The 10,496-nt window shown below is 44.1% G+C and overlaps 1 protein-coding gene across 1 annotated transcript in view; it reads left to right on the top strand.

Moving 5' to 3' along the window:
* The first annotated feature begins 536 nt into the window (after positions 1-536).
* Positions 537-10,496, top strand: part of cped1 (cadherin-like and PC-esterase domain containing 1) — a 121,318-nt gene continuing 111,358 nt past the window's right edge. The window contains exon 1 of the mRNA XM_048268845.1: positions 537-1,525. Within this exon, the coding sequence (XP_048124802.1) occupies positions 1,256-1,525 (270 nt within the window). The 5' untranslated portion in view covers positions 537-1,255. The remainder of the gene's footprint in view (positions 1,526-10,496) is intronic.

Below are 10,496 nucleotides of genomic sequence, written 5' to 3'. Positions count from 1 at the left end.
AATGTGATCTAGGCCAATTTATCGGTGATGCGAGCTGAAATAATGTGTTACCCCTATTCATTAAGATGTTAAATTGGAGACGTGGCATCTGGATTAGTGAAAAGCCCATTGATTGATGGTGGCTATCAGCCTTGGACTAATAACCTGACATCCTAAACTGAAGAGTGAGCGAGTCCGCGAAAACCATCTGTTGATTCGTTCATTCCTGTCACGCATTGGTGTATAGCCGTCACTGTTCCCTTCAGAGGATTGTCGTCCCACAAATAGCTATGGGTGCTTCTGTTCTGTCGGCTCTCGAAACGGGAGCGCATAGTTCGACCCCCCCGACCGACAAGACATGCGTGCGAATTTAGACTGAGCCACGAGACACTTGTAATGTAAAAAATAGGCAACGTTTTCTGGCTATGAAAAGGTTTCTGCAGTTATTCAGCTTTTCTTTCAGTTCAGTTTAAATTGAAATAAAGTAGCCTAGCGACTGAAAGCTGCCCCTTGGGATCATTAATTTCGGGAAGCAGTAGCCTACAGCCCTGTGTGTGTGTGAGAGAGAGAGAGAGAGCGCGAGGTGTGTGTGTAGGCGCGAACGCGCGCGTAATCCAGCGGTCCGCTCAGGGAGGAAGTCACTGTTTACTTTTTTTCTCCAAGATTAACGTAAACCAGGTGGGCCCTCCTATCTAACGGGACAGGCGCGCTCTGTGCCTATATGCTACCCTTCTCCGGTCGGGAATGGCTGAAGTCGTGTTATGAATGCAGTGTTGGTTAATTCGTCAGGAAAAGCTATACGTTTTTCTTCTCTGCGCAGTTTTTGGAGTAGCCGAAAGTTTTTCTGACAGCGGACGAAGGAGGCGTAGGCTATGAGACTTCACCACAGTCATGCGGTTTCGCTACACGGAGTGTTTTTAATCAACCGAGGGGCACACTACTCTGAAGGAGGGCAAAAGGAAACTTCTTCCAAACGCAGATTTTCTCAAAACCACTAGTGCTTACTTGGTCAACTGGAGTTTCTCTCTTTGGGCTGGTTTTCAAAAGCTTTCTCGTAAAAGTTTTCGCTTCCCACTCTCGACTAATAGATCAGTGGACGGCAGACGATGGTAGCATTTTACCCCTTTTTGACCCTATAGCTGCTGTCGTGGTGAAACGCTTAATGTTACGCAAACCTCCGCAGATTCCTGAAGCGCGCATTTACTGTTCATTTCTCGACACCGCAGGAGCGCAACAGTCTGGCGTCTGGGATGCGGCTGCCAAATAAACATCGCCAATGGTACGCCCTGTGTCTTCAGTCAAGACGCTCTTTCTAAAAGCGGGGATGCTCTTGCGACGGACCTGGACCCTCCGTCGCAGGTATTGCACGGCTCCCCTGTTGCTCATTGGAATAGCAGTCTGTCTTCTTTACCAAATGCTAATGGTCGATCGGAGTAGGTATAAAACCGACGGCCCAAGTCCACAAGAGAGAAATAGGTCTGGGATGACCTTCCTGGAACCAGAGAAGCTCGTATCAGCACTTGATGCATTTCAAGATGACAAAGTCGTAAGTAACCTATATCACATATAGCCTATAGTGGTTCACAAGCTATTGTGAATTGTTACAGATGTGTCTGTATGATTAAGTCTGTGTCTGACTTATTAAGTCTGTGTTTCTGCACCTTTGAGAGATGGTTGTAGTGTGTCACTGAAGCCCCCAATCCCCTTTTTTTTTATTTCCATTCTCTTCAGCATCCGGTTGAACAGGGACTGTTCCATAATTAGGCTATCATAATGGCAGATGAAGGAAATTGCCATTTCCTTTGAAACTCATATGGCTACCACACCTGCGGGGTTGAATTTATTAAAAAGTTCATTTGGAGTTTAGCGTGTGCTCAGTACTAAATGAGAAAAAAAAAAACTATTAGTTTACTTAAATTAAATATTGTTCTTCAACTCAAAATAGATCGCAATTTCCCCTTCGTAAGCAAGCAACCTGTTTGAAACAGTGAGCACACATTTATGACGGCTGTCTTTGTGTGGGTATTTCTGGAGGATCAACTAAAGGCCAAACGGCCATTGGTCGAGAGGCCACGTGCGTCTAACCGGTGGAGGAGGGGTTTTAAGCCCCCATCTCAAACACACACACGCATTTCTTTTTATCACAACATTGTCCTTCATGAGTGACACCAACGAGTTTGCATTGTGTGATTGTTTGATAGGCCATATGAAAATGAAAAAAATGACACCAGTTGCACTTTTTGTATCTTGCAATTTGCCACTTTTATTTCACAATTACTGAGTGTGTGTAATTCACCCTTTAATGAACACACTGCTGGAGAATGCCTGCACTGAGGGGTGGGGAGGTGGGAAGGGTGTGACGCCCAGGGCAGAGAAAGGGAAGAGGTGGAAGATCCCTCTGACTCTCTGGTAGCGATAAGCTCTCCATTAACCCAGACTGAGCTGGACGTGTGTGCTGAGGGAAATGACAGCTGTCAAGGCTCAGCTGGGAGTGTGCATCCCTTGCTGTCAAATTACTGTGTGTGTGCGCGTGTGTGTGTGTGTGTGTGTGTGTGTGTGTGTGTGTGTGTGTGTAGTATGTGTGTATGTGTGTCTGTAGAGTTCTGTCAAACCTGTGTGTGTCTGTGTGTGTGTCTGTAAAGTTCTGTCAAACCAGTGTGTGTGTGTGTGTGTGTGTGTCCTGACTCCAGTGGCGCCTCAGACTCTCAGAGATAGACCTACAGTATGTGTCAGTGGGATTATTTATGTCCAACTCGGCTCCACCTCTCCTTGGAGTCTCTCTCTCTCTCTCTCTCTCTCTCTCTCTCTCTCTCTCTATCTCTCTCTTACTCCTTCTCTCTATCCCCTTCTCACTGTTTCCCTGTGCGTGCCTAGATGCATAACACCATCACTCCAAAGCTAGCCCTAACACTCATTTACTAATGAGAAAATGCTATTGTAGGCTAATTCCCATCTCATATATCGGCTTGGGCTTGCAGCAGCACGTAAATAAAAAATGTTTGGTAAGCCTGTCACTCAATAGGGCCTTACTTTACATGTTGGGCAATGTTTGACTTTATTTATTGGCTAATTTAATAGCATAGCCAAATCTATTTCCTAATCTAATGCAGTAATTCGGATAAGCACACACATCCATAGATCAGTTCAGTGCTCCTAGATGCCAAGCGATAGCTTCAGTTGATAGACTAGACTCTTTGCTCATTGACTGACTTTTCTGTGTGTGTGTGCGTGTGTGTGTGTGTGACTGACTTTGCATTTTGCCCGTTATTTGAATCAGGGCCCACAGAGAAGCATAGGAAGAAGACATGAGCTGCTGGATCTCACAGGCCTGTTTGAGTCAGAGTCATCGATAAAGCTGCTGATATATATATATAAGCCTGTGGCTTGTGTGCATGTAGAGTGAAGCTAAGGGGGCGATTAGGAGGTTGCTTTATCATTTTATTTATTGTTTATCGGTTTAGATAGATAGATAGATAGATAGATAGATAGATACTTTATTGATCCCCAAGGGGAAATTAAATTTAATTTCTTGTTATTCGGGTTATAACTTGTTACTAACCCATATTCACACATCTATTCATTGAGCAGATGCTTTTATTAAAAGTTATTTACAAAAATAAGGAATAACATTCAAGCTCCAATGCAGGGTAGACCTTAGTAATTACTACTACATCAATCAATACTTGACTATTACCAGAGAATGGGAGTGCAGAAGGTTTTTGTAACAAATTTGTGAAATACCACTGAGTAAGTTGCTGATAACGCCAAGGACAACTTGGAGAAAGATACAATAACAGAAAGTGCATGGTTTCATGCAGGGAGACCATTCACTTCTGTTTTCAGATCTAGAACTGTGTGTGTGTGTGTGTGTGTGTGTGTGTGTGTGTGTGTGTGTGAGAGAGAGAGAGAGAGAGGCAGGGAGGGAGGGAGGGAGGGAGAAACACAGTGACACAGTGTCCAGTGTGTGTGTGTGTGTGTGTGTGTGTGTGTGTGTGTGTGTGTGTGTGTGTGTGTGTGTGTGTGTGTGTGTGCGCACTCCCCTATGTGTTTCTGTATATGTATATGTGCTTGGTTCTGTACCATGCGACTGACATGTTTGAATTTGAGAATCTGTGATTTTCTTCAGAGCTGTGTTTGTGTGTGTGTGTGTGTGTGTGTGTGTGTGTGTGTGTGTGTGTGTGTGTGTGTCTGCTTGCGTAAAACGGCACTATTTGTCTAGTGCAGACATGTACTGTGTGTGTGGCTTCATGTTTGTGAAGTGTGTGTGTGTGTGTCTACCTACTTCAGCATCATAGGTGACAGCCAGCTATGATGTCAAAGTAGGGAGACACTCCTACACACACACACAGACACACACACACACACACACACACACTGGACACTGTGTCACTGTGTTTCTCCCTCCCTCCCTGCCTGTGTGTGTGTGTGTGTGTGTGTGTGTGTGTGTGTGTGTGTGTGTGTGTGTGTGTGTGTGTTACAGTTTTGCCAAGAACATAATATATGAAGAAAGAGGGAGAAAAACCGAGAATTCCAGTGTCAGTCAGAGTAACGGAACATTCTGACAGTTCTGACAGAAAGGGGTTCTAAGAGAAGTTCTCCAGGACGAACAGAGAGGGTTGAAGAGTGGTTCTAATCTACATTCTGTACCACTACAAGAGAGGATTGTAGTCATTCTAACAGAAGTTCTCCAGGTCTAGCAGAGAGACATGAATAGTTGTTCTACGTTCTGTCTCTGAAAGACAGAGGTTTACAGAGGAGTTCTGAAAGAGTGCTGCAGTCGTTCTGAGAGACCCTCTAAAAGAGTCCTGTGGTAGTGATCTTTTCTTTTCTGTAGCTGTGCGATCACTCAGCTGAGGTCAGTCTGGAGTTATTCTCAGGTCCATAACGCCATCACCTGTTAGAGGTTTCAGTGACGACATGGTCAAGGAATCACCAGACTCAGGCCACAGTCACCAGTGGCCATCTGTTTCTATCTGTGTGTGTGTGTCTGTGTGTATGTATGTGTGTGTGTGTCTGTGTGTGTGTGTGTGTGTGTGTGTGTGTGTGTGTGTGTGTGTGTGTGTGTGTGTGTGTGTGTGTGTGTGTGTGTGAACAACAGGGAGAAACGCATCATAGAAGTCATATGGTAAAATTAGAGTTTGCCAAGAAAATAATGGATTAACAGAGTGCTAGAGAGTTCCAGTGTTGTAGCCAGAGCAACTGAGTGTGTGTGTGTGTGTGTGTGTGTGTGTGTGTGTTTCCGATTTGGGTTAAATTCCCATGTCAAGTCTTGTCATACTCTCCTCCTTGGCATAATTTGTTGCCTCACAGCAACAGCAATTTGAGTGAGAAATGTGTATCCCCCTGTGTGGACGAACATGTTCACTCATGAGCACATCACCCGTTATGACTGTGTGTGTGTGTGTGTGTGTGTGTGTGTGTGTGTGTGTGTGTGTGTGTGTGTGTGTGTGTGTGTGTGTGTGTGTGTGTACTAGACAAATAGTGCCGTTTTACGCAAGCAGGCAGACACACACACAGCTCTGAAGAAAATCACAGATTCTCAAATTCAAACATGGTACAGAACCAAGCACATATACATATACAGAAACACATAGAGGAGTTTCTGTGTGTTTCTATGTGTTTCTGTATATGTATATGTGCTTGGTTCTGTACCATGTTTGAATTTGAGAATCTGTGATTTTCTTCAGAGCTGTGTGTGTGTGTCTGCCTGCTTGCGTAAAACGGCACTATTTGTCTAGTGCAGACATGTACTGTGTGTGGCTTCATGTTTGTGAAGTGTGTGTGTGTGTGTGTGTGTCTACCTACTTCAGCATCATAGGTGACAGCCAGCTATGATGTCAAAGTAGGGAGACACTCCTACACACACACACACACACACAAACATGATCGTTTCCTTCTCTGCCCTGTGTGTGTGTGTGTTTGTGTGTGTGAGTGTTAGTGTGTGTGTGTGTGTGTGTGTGCGCGTGCATGACTGTGAGCAGAGCTGGTTTGTGGTTATGTAACGGCAGCCCCCAGTTGGTTCCCTGTCCTATGAGCTAGTTGGCAGTGAGTGTGAGCCAGGCCTTGGACTTGACCAGCCCTTTCAGACAGGACCCAGTGGGCAGGACCAGCACACACTGGACCAGCAATGTGTGTGTGTTTGTGTGTGTTTGTGTGTGTGTGTGTGTGTGTGTGTGTGTGTGTGTGTGTGTGTGTGTGTATGTGTGTGTATGTGTGTGTGTGGTGTGTACAGCACTGCCTGGCTGTGTGAGACACAGAGAGTAGACACTTTTCCTGCCATAGTTTTCCTCTTTTTCCCGGATTCAGATAGAGCTTCTTATGATTAAAATAGATTAGAAGAGTTCTACACATATGAGAGAAGAAGTTCTACAGAACTAACAGACGAAGAGTTTATAGAGTGGTTCCAAAAGAGAGTGCTGCAGTGTTCTAAGTTCTGAGGGAAGGTCTACAGAGCTAACGGGTGTGTTCGAAACGGGTAAAGTTGCTGCCTTTTAAGATATCTAACTGGGGAGCAAGGCAGCAAGTGCGGTTCGAAACCGAAAAAACAAATTCTGCTGCCTTTTAAGATATCTTAGAATTCCCAAATAACGGTCATTTTTGAAGGCAGCATCGATGCACACTTCATGCTGCCTCCTACCCATAATCCCTTGCGCAACGCCTGAAACAGCTGTGAAAAAGGTAAACAAACATGGCGGATGACATCGGTAATGGCTGCTGAATCTGTTTAAAATGTCATTTGTGTGATCTTATTTTGCTTAGATTTGCAGATTACAGATTAGAAATAAACAATTTACTATCTGATTATGCCATTGTTGTAACCATTAATAGCGCCTGGTCTGATATATCTGCCGGCCGAAAACTAATTTATACCGTTAGCCTGCTAGCTTACGTAAGCTAATTTAGTTTAACGTCAGGCCTTTTGCTAACGCCATACCGTAGTGTTAACCAAAGATTCTAGAGTGCTACGCTCATAGTGAGACAGCTCTCTATGTAGGGAGGGAGGCAGTAGGCAGCTGTCTCCCGTTTGGAACACACCCAACATCAGGGGGTTTAAAGAGTGGTTCTAAAAGAGAGTGCTGTAATGTTATAAGTTCTGAGAGAAGTTCTACAGAACTAACAGAAGGAGGTTTAAAGAGTGGTTCTAAAAGAGAGTGCCATAATGTTCTAAGTTCTGAGGGAAGTTCTAAGAGAAAGTCCTGCGGTGATTGTGTCTCTTCTCCTGCCGTGCGCGTACCCAGCTGAGCTCCAGCAGTCACCTGTTGCTCCTCTCGGGTTTGGAGTGAAATGGCCGTAACGGCTAAACCAGATGACCACTGACTGTGAGGCTCAGAAGAAAAAGAAGACTCCCTGCTGGTTTAACTTAAATCCCAGTCAGAAGAGCCTTCATCTGGTCAGTCAACCACCATCTTGGTCTGTGCTTTCTCTCTAAGTGCTGCCTTCCTGACAGGTGACGCAGTGACTCTGACAACAGGTTTTCATCCTAGCTCCTCGCCTCAAGCAGTTTTATTCACTTGTCATTGCCCAGGACACATGATTGACCGCGTGAACTCACATGGACTTTGAGAATCCTGGTTATTATTATTTTTGATTTTTTTCCGATTTTGTCTGCGCATGTAAACATCATATCCCAATTTCAGAACCCCAGATAAGCCCTTATCCCATTGTTCTAGAAATCCTAGCAGGAGTAGCCTACTCCAACAGTTTCTGACATTTGCTGGCAAAGATTCTAGAGCCCTATGTGCAAGATAGATTGCTGATTAGAACCAAAGTTGATGGTGTGGAGCTCTTTAGAATCTTTGGTGAGAACACCACAACAGAGCACTGTCATTAGCAACCAGGATTCTAGTATGTATCATGCATACAGGGATATTTCAGTAATAACCTGGTTTCTCTGTTTTATGAAAGCACCATATCCTGAACATGATCAAAATCGGGAGAAGCCTCATAACTTGGACACTGAAGTGCATGTGCACACAGTTATTGACAGCAAAGTCTTAACTTTGAATGGATAGATTTCTAGGGATATTTGACACTGCCATTTGACACTGCTAAGCATGTCAATAAAAAAAGCTGATTCACTGAGACTGACTTACTGCTGCATCTCCACCAGACTGTGTTTGGCTTGGATCCTGTGGATCCTGTGAACATGTCAATAAAAAACTGATAGACTGGCTGAGCCCATCGGATTGTGTTTGACTTGAGGATGATCCTGCGAAAAATATGTGCTGATGATTACACTCAAAGGCTTTTTCACGTCTGCTTGTTGCGTAACAGTCTCTTGGAACCAGATGTGTCTAACAATGCATGTCTAGGGACAACCAGGAGTAGAGGGGGTTTGGCCTTCAGGGTGGGCGGGAGGCGGCATCAGAGTCTACTACCATATGTGCGCCGCATTTGAAAATATCTAAACAAGTCCGCAGCCTTTGTGGGAGCCTTGTGAAAGCCTCGTTTCCATGGCGAGCAGATTCCTGCCTGCACAGCAGTCCAAGGAGTTTGACTGAAGTTCTGGGCTCCATATTAAGCAATGATCGAGGCTCTGTCCTAATTCCAATGTAATGAAACGTATTTTCTTCCTTGATCTGTGGCTTGTATTCTGCTTGAGCTACAGATGAGTAAAAAGGAAATTAGATTTAGAAAGTGTTGAGGGAAAGTTTTTTTTTTCTTTTTCTGCAGCTCATTGAATGCTTTTAAGAGCAGAAGAACAATAAACAGTATGTCTTGTGTTGTGAATACATCTGATTACTGTAATACTAGCCTACACATCCAAATCACAGACCAACTCACACACTCCAACACACACACACACACACACACACACACACACATATTCCACCCAGGCTGAGTGGTACCTGTTTTTGTTGTTTCTTTATTTTGCCTGATTTGTTTTGTTGCTTTGTTTATTTTGTGTGTGTGTGAGTATGTGGGTTGGGGTGTGTGTGTGTGTGTTGTAGCGGACCGCTCCATATTCTTTATGATAAAAATGTATTACTTTAGGCTTATCCAACCGGGTTGCTTAAACGCCAATTAGGTTAACGCCACGCAGTCAGCTGACTATAAAAGGCTGCTTTGGCCTAACCCGCGGAGAGAGAGCCAATTACAGGAAGCTCTATCGAGAGAGTAGTTACGGAGGGCATGTGAGACATGGCGGGAGCATTTTAAAACAGAACATTCACACTGGATAAGTTACATTGGATTCCTTGGATCGCATCTTTGTGGATTCTAATCCCTTTGAGGAATTACTATGAAGCAGCTGGATCCTGAGCAAAAAATAGGACCGCTCAAACTACTTTGTGTTGGCGACGACGGAATGGATCGCCAGCATGGCAAGATGTTTTCCTTTCTGTTGTCAAGTGTTGCTAAGATCCCTGGTTCAAGTCGTGAGGCCTACTCTGCAGCTCCCCTGGCTAGTCTCCCGCTGGTAACTCAACACTCATCTCCTGAAGTTCACGCTTCCCTTCAACCAGTATACAACTAATTCAGCATATTCCACAAACTCACTTTCCTTCAGTGACTCAGACTCTTTCATACTTTTTGTTTAAATAGCATTTTTGTTTTTGATTGTATGGAGGGATATCGATTATTTAAGTTGTGTATGAATATTTTTGGTTTAATTTAAACTATCACAATATATGATTTGGAACTTATAAAACGTGTTTGTGTTTGATTTGTGTGATAGTTTCGCTCTAACGGTGACTACAGATTTGAATCGGCAGCAAATACTGCCTGGCACCCCAGAGACAATTGAATCTCTAAATTTAAAAATAAAAGATTCAGATTAGTCACGTTACAGTGTGTGTGTGTTGGGGTATGTATGTGTGTGAGAGAGAGAGAGAGAGAAAGAGAGAGAGAGAGAGTGTGTGTGTGTGTGTGTGTCTCCTACTTCGGAGTTAGTGTATAATTTCATGCCCATGGACAACCATGACGTTTGAGGCTAAAGTTGGGCCCGCGATGGCCGACACCAGGCCGTGTGGGTTATGGTGGTTTACCATGGTGCTCTGGTGGTGTTGGTGTCATCTCCGTGGTTTCCGTCCGGAGTACTGTGTCCCCCGTTTGGGTTTCACCGGCCGGCTTTATTTAGAAGACGGGGTGCAGTGTGCCATTTTTAAAGGGCCTAAGGATGTGTTAATGATATGCTGATAAATCATAAACAGGGCTGGCTATGGCTTCCTGATCTTGGATCACTGGCCCTGGGGATCCTTTTTTTTTTTTTTTGACGGTGGCCTGCATCTGACCCGGGTCTGGCTCAGGATCACCCGCCATCTTGGATCAGCTTGGATCAAGAGTTTTTTTTTTTTTTTTTTGGTCATAATAGCTTTTGTTCTGACCCCTTTAAAAGAGTACAGCTCTATGATATCTATTTGGTTCTAACACTCTTAAAAGAGTACAGCTCTATGATATCTATTTGGTTCTAACACTCTTAAAAGAGTACACCTCTATGATATCTATTTTGTTCTGACCCCTTTAAAAGAGTACAGCTCTATGATATCTATTTGGTTCTGACCCCTTTAAATGAGTAC

This window comes from Alosa alosa, chromosome 17, assembly GCF_017589495.1.
Source record: "Alosa alosa isolate M-15738 ecotype Scorff River chromosome 17, AALO_Geno_1.1, whole genome shotgun sequence".
NCBI lineage: Eukaryota > Metazoa > Chordata > Actinopteri > Clupeiformes > Clupeidae > Alosa > Alosa alosa.
This window is presented reverse-complemented; position numbering and strand designations above follow the sequence as displayed.